The sequence below is a fragment of the Siphateles boraxobius genome, unplaced genomic scaffold (genome assembly GCF_051911475.1).
Source record: "Siphateles boraxobius isolate OS27281-9 unplaced genomic scaffold, OSU_SipBor_1 65, whole genome shotgun sequence".
NCBI classification, from domain to species: Eukaryota; Metazoa; Chordata; class Actinopteri; order Cypriniformes; family Leuciscidae; genus Siphateles; species Siphateles boraxobius.
Window position 1 is genome coordinate 10,351,318 of NW_027509192.1, and position 17,444 is coordinate 10,368,761.

General features: G+C 35.0%; 1 protein-coding gene across 8 annotated transcripts in view; it reads right to left on the reverse strand.

The window, feature by feature from the left end:
• Positions 1-6: 6 nt before the first annotated feature.
• Positions 7-17,444, reverse strand: part of magi2b (membrane associated guanylate kinase, WW and PDZ domain containing 2b) — a 95,702-nt gene continuing 78,264 nt past the window's right edge. For 3 of the 8 annotated variants that reach the window (XM_077210919.1, XM_077210913.1, XM_077210920.1), the window contains 12 exons: positions 15,317-15,494; positions 14,306-14,421; positions 12,711-12,906; positions 11,523-11,702; positions 10,538-10,723; positions 10,080-10,461; positions 8,883-8,978; positions 8,317-8,509; positions 6,884-7,027; positions 5,851-5,989; positions 5,352-5,440; positions 7-4,033 (listed from right to left, as the gene is read on the reverse strand). In XM_077210919.1, coding sequence (XP_077067034.1) covers positions 3,977-4,033; positions 5,352-5,440; positions 5,851-5,989; positions 6,884-7,027; positions 8,317-8,509; positions 8,883-8,978; positions 10,080-10,461; positions 10,538-10,723; positions 11,523-11,702; positions 12,711-12,906; positions 14,306-14,421; positions 15,317-15,494 — 1,956 coding nt within the window. In that variant the 3' untranslated portion in view covers positions 7-3,976. The remainder of the gene's footprint in view (positions 4,034-5,351; positions 5,441-5,850; positions 5,990-6,883; positions 7,028-8,316; positions 8,510-8,882; positions 8,979-10,079; positions 10,462-10,537; positions 10,724-11,522; positions 11,703-12,710; positions 12,907-14,305; positions 14,422-15,316; positions 15,495-17,444) is intronic. The other 5 variants (XM_077210914.1, XM_077210916.1, XM_077210917.1 and 2 more) reach the window with 5 other exon arrangements.

Consider the following 17,444-nt stretch of genomic DNA (forward strand, 5'->3'; position numbering starts at 1 on the left):
ACAAAGAACTTTAGACCTTGTCAGAGTTTATTTAACAGTATATCAGAATATCATACAGGTAAACAAGATTTTAGCAAAATTTATTATATCCGTACTGTTGCATTTCATAAAAATATTTGATCACTTAGTCTTTGAAACTATCAATAATACATTAAACCATATTTATAGGATTACAGCTGTACAAGGTAAATACACATCTAACACTAGACAGTAATATTGATCTGAATGGGCCCCGGTACGTGCCATCTTTCACAGATTCAATATTTTCTTCCGTAATATAAAATGTTTTTTTTTTTCTTTGTCTTATTTTCACAGCAGGCAGGATACAGCTTCAAACAGTAAAAGCTATGAGCTGTGCAATAAATGCATCTACCTTTTCCTTCACCGTTTCTCGCAGTCTGTCTCTCCATGTAAACAGCAGTTTATTCTAACACACTGCACCCGATGATGCAATCAATGGAGACTACAAATATGATGTGCTAGCTACAAAAATCATTAGGGAGATATGAACAGGGAGCATTTTATTGTGGCACACATTACTAATATACACTATCTTGTTTCCACTGCAAAAAACAAACAAAAAATTCATTATTTTCCTCCTGTTTTCCATCAAAAACATTGAAGCATCCTTAAAACAAGATTAATCTACTTGATATTATATATCTTGAAATAAGCTTATTTTTCTTACACCATTAGCAAGTCGGTTTTTTTTCTTATTATAAGCATAAATGTAACCAAATTTAGTGAGGTTTGTACTTAAAACAAAAATAAACTTGATTCAAGATGCACTTAATCTGTAGTTTTTTTAATTTACACATTTCAAAAGTATGACAAATTTCCATTAAATTGGTTTGAGTAATCTATAAATGGTGTACATATGGGTTTTTGTAAGAAAAACGTTAACTTTTCAGGTCAGAGGTCACTCTTCCAAAGGAATTAGACTCGCGCACAGCCGTTGCCAGAAGCCAGTGATTATAGTTTATTAAGTTTTAAATATAGATTTTTTTTTTAATAAAAAAAAACGCTTCTCTTCAGAAGGCCTTTATTCACTTTTATGATGGATGGATGCACTTTTTTGGGCTTCAAAATCTCAGTTACTATTCACTCCCATTATAAAGCTTGGAAGAGCCAGGATATTTTTTAATATAACTCAGATTGTGTTCGGCTGAAAGAAGAAAGTTATATACAGCTAGGATGGCTTTATAGTAAATCATGGGATAATTTAAATTTTTAGGTGAACTATTCCTTAAACTTGTTTTAAGGATGTTTAGAAAATGTTACAGGAAAACAAGACAATTTTTTTTTCTTTTTTTTGCAGTGTTGAGAAGTGGGAATGTGATAAGCTTAAATTGATATGCAACATTTTCAATACATCTCTGGATGCAGTTTCAGGATATTCCGTAGTTCAAGAAACTGCTTGAAAATCCGGAAATACATTCCACATACCTCAAAAACAATTGAATTGGCACAGTTATCAGCCTGCGATCAGAATGACAGGTGCTGAGCAGCATAAGACAATTTCACAATTAAATGAATACAAAAAAGAGGTGAAACACTGCATGGCATCGAAACCTCCCTCCATACTGAGATTCAATCACTGTAAATGTTTCTGTTGATCACTATCACCGTATGAAACGCATTAACACACAGTCTCCTCCCTCTATTGAAAAGGTCAGAATGACAGAGGTTTGGATAAAACTGTGTTTGCCGCAACAAACACAAAATCTTGATATAGTATCTCCTTATTTTCTCATAACGCTGTCCACATGTGCCAGATCAGAATTTTTGATCTTTATACATTTTCACTAACAAAATATTTCCACGAGATCAGAAAAAATTGGCAAAGTTTGTCACCCTGAAATCAAAGGTGAAAACAAAAGATCAGCTCTTAAGATGTTTCTATTTTTGATGTAAAATGCATATTTCATACTGCTCTTTTTCCTGCCAGTAAGGCACTCTGCCCCATACAACTGGGTCCCACCCATTCATGCTAGAGAGACCCTGATCATGCCCATATCATATAAAAACATCCTTTTCCTCGCCTCCCAGCTGAACCTAAACCGTGTCTTAACCAGGTGTGAGTGTCAAACGATAAACCAAAAGTGACTTTATTTAAAGTTCACGTTATGTGCGATAACCGATAAATGGCCGATATTGAAATTCCATACCATTTTGTTTAAATGAATAAAAAAATAAAACACTAAAAAATAAAAATCAATCATTTTAAATGCTACAAGTGAATTTAGGTATCACAACATTATAATATACAGTATTATAATATACAGTATGAAAAAATAATATTCATTGTGAGGTTTGCTAAAGATAACGTTTAATAGTGTTATTAAATTATTTATATTTTCAAGATTAACTTTGAGTGAGTGTTAGATGACAGCAAGAGAAATCTAAACGTCAAAACGTAAAAGGAATAACAGGCAAAATGAAATGCCAAATATCAAAATCGGCCAATAACCGATAAGGTACCAAAATCTCAAACCAGGAATGTGCATTAAGAAAGTAAATGGAAAAAATGCTAGGTAGCCCCGCACATAATTACATCTTATTGGTCCAAAATCCACATTTACATATATATATATAGCCCCCTCCATAAGAATATCTCATTGGTCTAAAATTCACATTGACATGAATGTAGCCCCACCCATAATTACCTCTTATTGGTCTAAAATCCACATTTACGGGTACAAAGCCCCACTTATAGTTGTTACATGTTAATGGTCCAAAAATCCACATTGCTGTTTATTACACATCTAATACATTCTTACTAAATGTGTTGTTTTCGCATTTGGAGCGAATAGGCAAATTATTGTTTTGTCGCACTTGGTTAAGACACGGTAAAAGACTACATGTGTCTTGGTCTCAGACCAAACTGCCCTGAAAAACTCCCTCTTTTTTTAATTAGCTCTGCTAATTAGCTCCCATGAACTAACGGAGCCATCGGAGACATGGGAATGAAGCTTGTGAGGTGTAAGATGGCACCCCAAATCCACAGTGGTGGCACACAGTACAGGCCCAACGAGGCCGGAATGACACACTGAGGCTTCAGAAACATCTGCGGTCCTTCTTCGGTTCAGTTCGCGATGTAACCGAACGCTTGTCTGGGTGGGTTCATCGATAGACTAAACCATACTTATGTAGTAACACATTGTCTTGGCTTCTAAAGGGATACGTCCATGCGGCAGATTTGGCGATTGATATGCATTTACCTCCCATAATTCAGCCCGAATGGGTCGGCGTGATACTTTACCTTGTATCTCCATCATGGCGGCCTCCTTTTATATTTACTGTCAGTGTTTTACAACGTCTATGGTGACGTTTTTTTTCCCCGTCAGACATATGATGAAACTCAATACTAAAACGTTGAAGTTCTCAACTCTGAAGTTTGTGTGTTTCTTCGGGAATCTCTTTTCATGCTACACATATATTTGCGATATTTGACCCCCAGTATCGCTAGGGGCTCGTTCTCAACATCTTGAAATGATACAAAAAATAAACAACCTCTACAAGATAAACAAATAGAGAGAGCTCGGGTCCACAGAACGGAAGAACGAGGTGTTGAAAGTTCGGCTCGTTCCCCTGCGAGAAGCTTCCGCTCTGGAGAGGGCGAGCCACGCGTCTTTGGCTGCCGTTCATCTGGATCGTTCAGAAAAAGTCTTGGATCAGCGACTATATGAAAAGCAAGTTGGATGCGACAATCCATTTGAGGTCGATGTGTCTCCATCTGTTCTTAATATTTCGACTTTTATGATCCATCTTCTCTGTTTTATAGGCTGTTCAAATCACAGCTCTTACAGGTGGACCTGCCACCCTTTGTTCCGCAGGCGAAGCCCCACAAAAACTGACCATGAGGGGTGCTGTGATTGGTCCAGACTGTCACAGAATGCCACTGAAAGTCCAGGGTTTGAGGCTGGATGAGATGACAGGTGACGGCGAGGGGCAATGTCACGCTAACGGGGTGAGACTACTTCCGACAAGGCAGGGGCGGCTGGAGAGACAGCACTCCGGGAGGCGGCACTGTCTACCAGGAAACATAAAGAACCCGTGAATCACCCGATACACCAGACTGATCATCAAGGTTACTGCCAATGGACACAACAGAAGCGTTGGGGAGCAATGGACTAAAACTTTTTAGTAGCATTTCCAGCATAACAGCATTAGCATTACATTTAACATAACACAGTGAGACTATCCCTCATCCGTAACATTGGTAAGTTTGATTTATATAAGTCGTTTATGTAAATTAACTACTTCTAAAAATGATTCATGAGTCTGTGTGGCCTTTTATATCTTTTGCATAGTCAAATATTTTATGAAATACAGCATTCATTACTGTATTTTCAACTTAGTACATATGTATATATACATCATTTTTATTCTAAACATTTATATAAATAAATAAAAACATACAAACATACGAATTATGAAGGGCCAAACAGGAAATAATTCTATAAAATCTGAATTTATATTTATAGATCATAATGGAAGTTAATTAAATATAAATGCAAATATGAATATATAGTTATAACGCTGATATATATATAAATGCAAATAAAAATGTACATGTAAATCCAAATATTTACTTATAAATCTGAATACATATGCCTAGTATAAATATATAGATATACATATAAATGTAAATCGTGTATTTGTAGTTCTAAGTCTAAAAATCCTGCAAATATAAAAGCAAATCTGAATATATAGTTTTAATTCTAAATATATAAATGCAAATGATCAATATCTATGTAAATCTGAATATATATATATATATATATATATATATATATATATATATATATATATATATATAGTTATAATTCCTGAAAATTTATTTAATTATAAATTTAATTATAATAACTTAATTATAAACAGAATTTAAAAAAGTATATATATATATATATCGCTTTGCTAAATTCCACCCCCATATTTTTTATCCCCGTAATTATATCGAATTTTTGGGTAATTTAGAAATAATTCAATAAATACTTCTCTGGTTATAAATAATATTATTGTCATATATTTTAAAATATTGCCCCTTGAATAACTTCAATGTTTTTAGATACTTTTTGTTACTAAGGGGAAGCTTGATTGTAATTTAACTACTTTAATGCTTCCATCAGTTTCAAAGTAGCTTCCCCAACACTGTCATACGCACAGATTCACAGTGACACAAAACTACACACAAACACACTTTGCGACCAATCACAGTCCAGTTCAAAAATACCAGACATGCAGCGTATGCTAGCGTGCCAATGCAAACAGAAACAGAACAGAAGCAGAGAGAAAATCGACAGTTATAGAAGAAACGTAGGCAGAAAGACATGCAGGTTGCCACGAACCGTGTCTTTAGAGTGCCCCATTATGAAGAAATAGGGTGAGGCTAGAGTGTCGCTTTTCATGCACATGGAAAGGTTGGTAGATACCATTCCTATAAGACAGGAAGTAAAAGACTGAACTATTGCATTGCACAGAAGAGTTAGAAAAACAGCAGCTTATAGAAGAGAGGAGTTAAGACAACACTGGTTACAGGCTACCAGACGTTACATCACTAAATGAAAGTTCACTGAAGGTTTAATTGATATAGTGAGTCATCAAAGGCTTTTAAGCTTTTAACAGAAAGCTTTCAGCTAAAGCAAACCATCAAGATCACAGTGTAGCGCTTGAGCGATTGTTCTCCGTTGCACTCCAATAAGTGCATTTATGAGCATTCGCGCTATTATTTTGGCCAAAATCAGCAGGTTTATAGTTTTAAATCATGATTATCAATTCTATGTCCATCTGAAAAGTTGCTCATAGCTATCCAAGCTTTTCTTTTGGCTGTGTGTATGCGATACTCACCATATTCCGGCACCTGCCCCGTGCCCCTCTTCAACAGCAGACGCACTCGACGACCACCGGCCTTGATGAGCTCGATGGCACGAGCGTGACTCATGTCTCTCGTACTCTCACCGTTAATTTCAATAATCTGATCTCCAACCTGCGGACATGAGGAAAATCAGGAGGGGATATTTTGAGTCAGGATCTTGTATCACCCTGAAGGTGTTTATTGTATGATAATTGACCAATCAGAATCAAGTATTCTAGAGAGTTGTGTAATAAGTGCAAATACACTACCATTCAAAAGTTTGGGGTCTGTACAAATTTTTTTTGTCTCTCAGTCTGTTCAGCTCACCAAAGCTGCATTTATTTGATCAAAAATACAGTAAAAAGAGTAATATTGTGAAATAATATTACAATTAAAAATAACTGTTTGAATTTGAAAATGTAATTCATTCATTTTCAGCATCATTACTCATCATTTGCTGCTCAAGAAACATTTCTTATTATTATCAATGTTTAAAACTGATGTGCTGCTTAATATGCGTTATATTTTTGTGGAAACGTTTTTTCTTTGCTGAATAGGAAATTCAAAAGAACAGAATTTTTTTTAAAAAAATTAAATTGTCATTGCTTCTGCATTCTCTCGCAAATGTTTTGCGTTCACCAAATAAACTTTGCATTCCCTCGCAAAAACTTTTGCAAGAAAACGCAAAAGCAATGACTTGTTATTTTTCCTCCCATCTCATATTTGTTTTTCCACCACCATGTCCCTTTACGGGGTCCGTAATTTCATGCATCCTTGATGAATAAAAGTATTAATTTCTTTAAACAAAAAAACCTAAACTTTTGAATGGCAGTATATGCTGCAAGCCAAATATAATTTTAAATAAATAAATGCGTTTTCGTTTACACAGGGTGAAACGTTCAAAATAGATCTTAACAGTTTGAGAGTGAGACTCTCATTTGTAAAAGTGCAATTATCGAAAGCCTTTTCCATCTAACAGTTTGAACTGGCAATCTCAGAATGCACGTGTCTGAAGAGTTTTCTCACCCTCATTCTGCCGTTGCGGATCGCAGGTCCGTCCTCAGCCAGTCTCAGCACAAACAGGTCCATTTTATATTCCCGTCCCCCGCGGATACTAAAGCCAAATCCCTTCACACTTTTCTCCAGTTCCACAGTGAAATAGTCATAGTCCTAGAAAAATAGAAAAAGTCTAAGTGTGGCACGCTGCTTTTCAAGACAACCCCCACATTTGACTTTTATTTAGCTTTTATCCAATTTAATATGAATTCATATTTATTTACTTATTACTACAATGACCAAAAAATCATTATATGAGATAAAAAATACATTTAAATATTTGTAAACATATACTGTGTTTATATTTACAAACTGCCGTTCAAAAGTTTTTGATCGGTAAGCTTTTTAATGTTTTCAGTCTCTTTTGCTCACCAAGGCTGCATTCATTTGATTAAAAATATGAAAAAAAACTGTAATATTGTGAAATATTATTAAAACTATTATACAAATATTAAACAGTTGTTTTCTATGTGAATATATAGTAAAGTGTAATTTATTCCTGTGATATCAAAGCTGAATTTTCAGCATCATTACTCCAGTCTTCAGTGTCACATGATCCTTCAGAAATCATTCTGATATGATGATTTGATGCTCAATAAACATTTATAATTATTATCAATGTTAAAACATTTACATTTTAATTTAAGGATTATTTTATGAATAGAAAGTTCAAAAGAACAGCATTGATCTGCAATAGAAAGCTTTTGTAACATTAAGTACTACTGTTCATAAGTTTGGGGTCAGTAAGAATTTTTTTTTGGGGGGGGGGGGTATAAAATAAATCAATACTTTTATTCATCAAGGATTAATTAAATTGATCAAAAGTTACATTAAACACATTTATAATGTTACAAAAGATTCTATTTCAAATAAATGCTGTTCTTTAGAACTTTCTATTAATCAAAAAAACTGTTTTCAACATTGATAATAACAATGAATGTTTTTTTGAGCATCAAAATCATCATAGAATGATTTCTGAAGGATCATGTGACACTAAGACTGGAGTAATGATGCTGAAAATTCAGCTTTGATCACAGGAATAAATTACATTTGAAAATATATTAAAATAGAAAACAGTTATTTTAAATTGTCATAATGTTTCACAATATTATTATAATTTTTTTTAATCAAATTAATGCAGCCTTGGTGAGCAGAAGAGACTTCTTTTAAAAACATAAAAAATCTTAGCGATCAAAAACTTTTGAACAACAGTGTATATATACACATATATAAAATTTTACAAATTTTAACAAATACAAATGCTCTACATCTAAAAAAACAAAACAAAAGAAGAGATAAAACATGGTGCTTTAAATGGAGATTTTCCATCTGCACCGTACTGTTATTGCTCCATCCTCTGGATATCAAGTATTATTTTTCTGTGATAACACGAGCAGTTTCACCTGTGGTCTGTAATCGGCGATGGAGTGTTGTCTGTAGTCTATCAGAGCAGGAGGGTGTCTGTACTCCATGGTGGGCGGCTGTCTGTAGTCTGCTACAGGAGGATGTCTGTAGTCCACCGGGGGCTGTCTGTAGTCTGTGTATGCAGCTTGGCAGATATCGGGTTTAACATCCTGCCTGGCTTTTACTTCCGACCTGCAGTAACCAACAAGATCAAATGAAGCAATCTTGTCCCACAATTCATTACACGTTTCCCCACAGAATTCAAGTTCAAACCATCTAAACTCTCGTAGAATGTTGCTTTGAATACTATAACGTCTTATGTACAATAAAAACAACATATTGTGAATATATTTTACGCCTAGAGATGACCCTTTTATTCTCTCGGACTATGTGACCAGTTTTTTGCTCATGGGTCCTCTTTATCAAGTCTCAGTTCCCATCTTTCATTATGCATAAATCAGAGAAGTCTTGAGCCAACCCTGGGAAAAAAAAACCCTGCTTGAGAGGAAAAGCATGTATTATTGAAGAGGTAAATAATTTATCTTGAAGTGTTAAGTGATGTTACTCGGGCTGGTGCGAGTGAAAGACAGCAGACGCTTGAAGAGTTATGTGAGATTGCCCAAGGCAGTTGGGTTGAGCCCGAAGACTACCTGAGGGAAACCTTGGACACATGGGGAGAAAAACAAACAAAAACAAGAATAAAAATGAAGAGATTTAGATGGGTCAATCTCATGAAGCATATCAAGAACATGCCTGACTCATTTCACCCCAAAAGTCAAAAGTAGAATATGAAATTATATATATTATCATTTATTAATATATTTTTTTGTATTTTCATTTTACAAAAATAAAAAAACACTATTCATTTAGGTTTTATATTTTGCAAACAATGGAACCTGATTTTGTACCAGTGAAAATTTCTTGCATTGAAATCTGAAAATTAAGTACAATTTGTCCAAAAAAAGCTCATTACCCTAATGAAAAACACATTAAATGCTATTTAAATTGTAAACTAAATTGTAACTATTTAAATTTTTAAAAATCAATGTAATTTTTATTGTAATACATGAGAATTTCCATTTAGAACTGATAATTACATAACATCCGGATGAATTACAGTAATGCAAATTTTGGGGGAAATGATGAAAATGTTCTAATGGAAAAAAAATCTCGGTATAAAATGGTATAATTAGTACAGTCTTCATTTTCTTTATGCATATAAATGTGCTTAACTGTGATGAAAAATAATGTCAAGGCAAAAAAACATTAAAATATAAAAACAGTCAGTCAGATTGATAAATGGATGGATGGTTGGTTGAATAGACACAGATAGATAGATAGATAGATAGATAGATAGATAGATAGATAGATAGATAGATAGATAGATAGATAGATAGATAGATAGATAGATAGATAGATAGATAGATAGATAGATAGATAGATAGATGGATGGATGGTTGAATAGACACAGATAGATAGATAGATAGATAGATAGATAGATAGATAGATAGATAGATAGATAGATAGATAGATGGATGGATGGAAGGTTGTAACAATAGAACGATTGATAGAATGATTGATAGAACGAAAGAAAGACAGAACGATAGATAGATGGAACAATAAATAGATAGATGACAGGTAGATAGATAGAGAGATAAGCAGATAGATAAATAGACAACCTTTTCTGTTCATGTTTTCTTTTCTGTTCAAGCTTTAATGTTATATATTAGACATGACAATTTTATATTCGGGCAAACAGTACCTGGTGTCATGAAGGTACAGCTGTGGTGGCACCGGCACTGATCCGATTGAGGTAGGTTGAACCCCCGGGATGCCTGGATCCACAACAGGAGCAGCCTGAGTCCCCACTGAGCCCGACGGCATGGCCTCCAGGCCGGGCTGACTCACAGGGAGACTGCTTTGAGTCACTGGTGGGCTGCTGTGGGGAGCTCCAGGGCCCGGCTCCATCAGCAGAGGGCTGGGTTGTGTGGTGGCCGGGCTGGGGTGGGGCGCTGGTGGGCTGGGGTGAGCCACGCTCGGGCTCTGCTGGGCTGCTGGGCTGGACTGAGTCTGAGGACTGTGCTTCTGGGCCACCATGGGACTCTGCTTCTCCGATGTAGGGGCCGAATGAGCACCGTTTACGTCTAGGGCACAAAATGATTGTGTTTTGAAAGGAAGAAGACAGACATCTTTCTTTATTGTAACATACTCTGATCATACCTTCCTCTGGGATGATGTGCAAGGTGACAGTGAGTCCAGCGTCTTTGATCAGCTTGACAATGTCAGCGTGAGGCATGTTGATAATAGACTGACAGTTGACAGCCATGATACGATCACCAACTTTCAGCTTCCCACAGCGATCGGCCGGACTGCCCTCGATGATGCGGCCGATCTTATGTGGCACAGCTACAAAAACATATGAATGGTGAATTTGATGAAAACTGCATGTAAAATATTTTGGTCATATTTCAAAAACTTTAATAAGAAACTCATATTTCCCTGCAATATAAAAAATATATAAAAAGTAAGAAATAATATTTTCCATAAAAAATAATTAAGTCTATTTTAGTAGCATTAATGTTTTTTAACATTGTAACTGAATTGTCATCACAATGTCGTTATATAATATTATAAATATTTATTAATTGATCATTTATAAAAATTACTATAATAATATTCTCAATAGTAATCTTAATGGTACTAATATAGGCTTCATTTGCTATAATAATAACAATAATAAATATTTAATATTAATATAATTTAAAATATTTAATGATATTAGTATTATACATTTATTTTATATTTATAATTTCTATAAAATTATAAATAGAAAATACTATTATAAATATTCTCAATAGTAATCTTAATAGTTCTTAAAAAAAGGCTTAATTTGCTATATGCAAAAAAAGAAAAAGAATTTTCCTTTCTTTTTTAAATTATTTTGGGATGGCATAGGAGCCTAACACATTTTTTTTTAACATGTTTTTTGAAATTCACCCAAATGTGGATAAGACGCACCAGCTTCCTTCCTTTGAAAGGCAATTACTTTTTTTATGATTAAACCTTGTGGACTCTATCTTCTATGTTATAGGGCCTGATCCCAGGCTTTCAATACATTATCACTTTAAAACATTACCATGTGTAAAAGAATGCAATAGTGTTCACCAGAGCATCAGGGTAACAGCTGTGTGAAGAGGGGACTTACTTATTGTGTTTGTGGTCTCTGGACGGTTGAGGGAGCTGATGATGACAAAACCAAAGCCTTCGCTTTCCTTGCGGTGTATAACTACATCTGTGGTGGGGGGTAAGTTGACCGGACACACTGCATGACCGTGGGGAGAACTGCTTTGATTGGCCGCTGCACCGTTCTCCTCGCATGGCTGGCCTGCAGGTGGCAGCACACACAATCTCAGCCAATGCAAACACAAACCACAGCAATGTGACTCAAGCTATTACACAGAAATAACGCTTTTAATTCTTGATAATGTAATTAACCATTAACAGTGTAATGCCTGACGTATGAAAAATATTCAGAAAAACTGCATTTATTTAAATGGAACAGCTTGATTGAACCTTTCAACAATATATATATAATATATATAATAATAATAATATATATATATATAAATTAAAAATGTCTTGTATATTTGTTTTTTGTTAAGTATATTTGATACATCAGGCTTTTATGGCTCATATAATATGATATAGTGAGATCATACTTAAAGGTGGAAAAAACTAACAGAGCAAAACTATGCAATTTGGTGCAGATGCTGATATTTATATGGGCTGAAAGTAAGATGAAATTCTGATAGCTTGAAATGTAAATCAATGAGATTTTTATAACAGCATAAGAGAATACTTACATAAAGTGCATATAAATGTCAGTTGCCACTCTATATCTCGCAATAATATATCTTATTAATATGACATTCAATTGCTTAGTTTTATGATCAAAGGTCAATTCATTGTGGGGGCAGAATATATAATGCCATGAAAATTGAGAGATGAACAAATAAACGTTCCCCAAAAGCCTGATGTTCCATATTTCATGCTTGCATTTACATTTTTTTAATTTGACTCTGAATTTGATACTGAAAAGTATAAACTATCAATTAGACGACAGAAGGCACGTAGCAGCAGATTGTGTACAATAGGGTTTCAAGCAAAATTTTAATCGTGTTGATAATTTTGAGGCTTTAGAAATTTGCATATCAAATAGGATACAGTAGACTTAATAGGGTTATTAAAGAAACTGTATTTTTCTTGTACCATGTAATTTATCCTAAATACCCATATTGAGGAATTTGTTGTTTTGTAAACCCTGACAGTGTAGTTCCAGACTGGATTTCAGGATATAATAGTTGTTTTTGTGTCACTGGAGAGTTTTGCTCACCCTGCTGCAGCAGAACCCTCCTCCTGACGGTCAAGGTGACCTGTCCGTTTCGTGCAGCCGCGTGCATGAGGTCGATGACGTAGCGGTGTGGTCTCCCCGCCACGGGCATCCTGTCAACCGAGACCAGCTCATCTCCTGGACGCAGTCTGCCATCGCGCTCCGCGGGGCTGTTCTCTATGATTGCTCCGATCACAATCTGTGGAGAAGAATCAGTCATCACATTAATATGAACTGACATTCATAGTCTCATTATAATATAAAATGAAGCAGCACACCTTATATACAGTTGCTTTAAATGCTATCAGATGCTAATAATATTTGATATATTCCTTGGTACTGAACAAGGTTAGCGTTATTGCTAATTATAACTACAGCTAATTTCCTTTCTCATAATAAACAACAATTTTGTTAACTAAAAAATGCAGTGTTACAGAGTAAAACAAAGCACTAAAATTCTACCAAAAATTCTGATAGAATAATTTTCTGAAATTGTACACATTTTCAAATATTTCTCAGGCCTGGCTTCAGACTAGCAACGCATTCTGTCAAAACAACAAGAAGTCTGATTGACATGTAAAACAACCAATCACAGTGCTGTGTCTCTCGTCACAGGCAGATGGAACAATTTTTGATGGAATGAAATGGATGAAAACACTGAAAATTAAATTAAAATTAAAACTATTTATGGAAAATCCAAGATCAAAATAGAAATCAAAAACAAAACAATTAAAGCTGGGCATTATAGTGAAAATATCTCCTTATGAGTAATTAGTATTATTGTAGTATATTATTGTAAATCTCAAAATCTAATTTTGCTGGAAATTCATCCCCACAATTTTATATACACATTACATTTTTTATATTTATACGTAATAAATGTATTTTTTAACTAAGCAACTTAGCTTTAAAAAAAAAAAAATTTTCTTTTGAAGCTTGCTGGACACAAACTTATGAGATTATTGACATCATTACAGATGCATCATAAGTCATAAGAGTAAGACATTTATAATGTTACAAAAGATTTGAGTTCAAATAAATGCTGTTCTTTTGAACTTTCCATTCATCCAAGAATCCTGAAAAAATTATCACGGTTTGCACAAAAAAATTAAGCAGCTCAACTGTTTTCAACATTGATAATAATAAGCAATGATTCTGAAAGTGCAGCTTTGAATCAAAGGGATATATTACATTTTAAAAATATATTAAAATAGAAAACAGTTATTTTGAATTGTAATATTATTTCAAAATATTACTGTTTTATTGTATTTTTGATTAAATAAATGCAGCCATGATGAGCATAAGAGACTAATTTCAACAAACAATTTTTAAAAATCATACTGACCATAAACTTTCGAATTGTAATGTTAATAATTATATAGCCCAGCTCTAATAATTAATGTAAAAATTTCAAAACTATAATAATGACTATAGTCATATACCATCATATTGTTATGGTATATGCACCAAAAAAACACGATACTGCTAATGTAATATAAGTAGCTGAAGGAAATGAGTTTGTCAGGTGTGTTTCCGTCTGCTGCTCGTGGAGCTGTACAGATATGAGCCAGTATCTGTTTATCCTGCCCCATACGAGCCTTGTCACGGGCCTCCGGACTCACAGCCTGCACCGCCTCGTCTCCACCCAGGATCCTGAAGCCAAAGCCGGTCTTCTCACGCAGCAGGTGCACTTCCACTTCCTGGTACTCCACACCTGAGGAACAAGAATAACAGATTATCAAGCGCACCCAATTCATTCTGCTTCCTCGGTGTGTTTGACATAAAAGCAGAGATCAGGGCTTCTTCAGGAACATCAAACCATCCATAAACCTAACCACAAGCTGAGGAATCAGAGAACGCCACACGCTATGTAGGCTCACCAACTGGAGTGCTGAACCTTCTGATGTACTGGAGAATAAGAGTACGGTGGTAGACAGAGAGCTAAATATAGAGCCCTAAAGTCACATGGGTTACATAAATTAGCCATTGAAATGTGACTAACGGCATATGTGCTCTGTGATTTAAAGAAAGCAGCACAAAAGACTTGCCCGTAGAGTCTGTCAGCGTCCGAGGTGGGATTGGCTCTGTGCGAATGAGAAATGAAAGCTTCAAACTATTTATTCAAATTATTCAAAAATACTTTGAACTATCAACTGGCTTTATGCTTTATTGAGGCTGTTGTGTGGGAGGAATCTCAAGGAACTTGTCAAGAATTTTATAGGCTCATTTTTCACCCCAAATGAAAAGAAATGAGTAAGAAATTGTCATTGGATTGAAGAAAATGAAGCCTTTTTTCTAGTTGTGACATGATTTATGAAAATGAAGCCTTTCCATTGTCATTAATATAATGTAAAAATATATTATATAGTATAATATAGTATAACATAGCATAGCATAGCATAACATAACATAAACATAACATGACAAACAGTAAATAATTAAATACCAGTAATTAGCATTTTCTTTATTACAAAAACAAACTAAAATGTGAAACGTCCAAAACAATACAGTCAAGAGAATTTGGGGAGAAACAAAAACTAACAGTCCAAAAAATACTTCATTTTTAAGCAAATGTATATGTATATAAATGATTAGAATACACGACTTACGTCTGCTTTCGTAAATGGCCCGTGACTTCTCATAGAGGTCGTAGGGGTCAGGCTTGCCCAGGTGGAAGCCCTCTGTGTCCGGAACGGAGGAGCGATGGAGCGTCTGTCCTGGATGTGGAGCGCCGTGGGGGAGCAAAGCGGCCGACAAGCTGGTCTGGGGGCTTCCTTGAGGGTCCCACTGCAAGGACAATACAGACATAGACCGGTTTGAGTGGATAATACACATACATACACACACTAAAAAGTACCTATGTAGATCCTTTAAAAGATCAAGCAGAGAAGATAGGGTGTATCATCATTCGGACCCCTGTCATTACTCCTGTCCTCTTTCTGAGAGGAGAGAGTTTAGCAGTCCAATCTCTCTCTGGAGGTTCAGCGAAGGAGACGAATTAAGCCCTAAGTGTGGAACTAAAGTGTGAAGGGAAGTGTCTGTGCTACAGTCATGCGCCCCAGGGGCTAATGGATCCTATTTCCTGTGAGCTGTTCATTTCACCTGCAGCTTTCTGCTTAACCTGCCAATTCCATTACGAGCCCTGAATCCAGCCGAACTGGACGGCTTCCTGAAAATGATGTATCACACACTGGCATGAAAGTGAACTCACATGAAATTAGATATCAAGGCTAGTTCTAGAAATACCTAAATGAGCTAAATGAAATGTTCCATTACTATACAAGGCTTTGGAGATTTCATATATATATATATATATATATATATATATATATATATATCATGAAAATGTATATGTATATATATATATATTCTTTCATATATAAATGAAAGAAAAAAGTATATCAAAAAATTTTTTTTTATTCAAATAAAAAAATAATGCAAAATACATTTTCATGTCCTTCTTAAAAAAATATGTGGATAATACATTTTCTCAATTTACTCACCATTGGTGGGAACAGAGTGGGAAAAAAATATTTTGGACTCTTCTTAAAGAGTTTGTATCATGTATCAAGTGGTTTATTTTGTGAAATAAATAACCTGTGAATAAATAAATAAGAAAATCCCACAGGTTTGGAGTGACATGAGGGTGAGTAAAGGATGACAGAATTTTCATTTTTTCGTGAACCCGGTTTAATATTTCAACTTTGAAATGAATCCATTTTCAGAAACAAGGAGTTTTGTTTTTAAGTCCACCAGAGCTATAAATCACACGGCAGCATGATTGAGTCTGCGGGTCTCCGGGACAGAGGAGGAGGAGGAATATCAATTGAGTATCACCTGCATAATCTTTGCTCTGAATAATTTCTCTTCGTGATAAACACATTCTTGCGCGCACCTCTCACACACACATATATTAAAAAGGCACACTTTGCTGTCAGTTAAAGCTTTTTGTTTGCTAATGCAGCAGCACAAGAGGCATACTGATTCAGTACGCCACCCATGGCGTCTGCGTTAATGCATCTGTCACCCGGGACACCTCCATGTCGGGTTTCATCAGAGTGTTATCCAACGTTCTGCTGAACACGTGCTGAGACTAAGAACTCGTGGCTGCGGTTTGTCTTTATTGGAAGATTGATTGGAGATTGATGCTGCAATCGCTCTGAGCTGCCGAGGGATTTCGGCCATCAAACACTAGTCCAATATCTTTGCTAAAGGACAGCGGATAGCCAGAGGTGTGCAGGTGGTCAAATCCTCTTATGTTACATAAAAACATGATTTGATCATTTCTCCAGCAAACACTGAACGCAGAACGTCAAAATTTCATTAGCATACCTGCCGAAATTATCTAGCAATTCAAAAGCAAACATTGGCTGAAAAATCTAACACTACACAGATTGAACTTATTCTACTTTACATATGTTTATGAGTATTTCTATGACTTCACAGACAGCAAATATGTAATCCATTGATTAGCCTTAATTATCCATTAAACTAAAATTTTGCAACATTTGATTCGTTGATATAACAATAGAATACTACTGACAAAACACATGATGTGCATCTTTACACTTTGTCATATGATATGAACAACAAGATAGGATCTGTAAAAAAAGCTGTATTTGTTTGATTGACTTCAAAATGAGTCATTTTTTGGGAATCTGACTACAGTTACAATTATATGTGTTTGATTCATTACAAAGAACAATTTATTAGAGTTCTGGAATCAGCCCACACTTG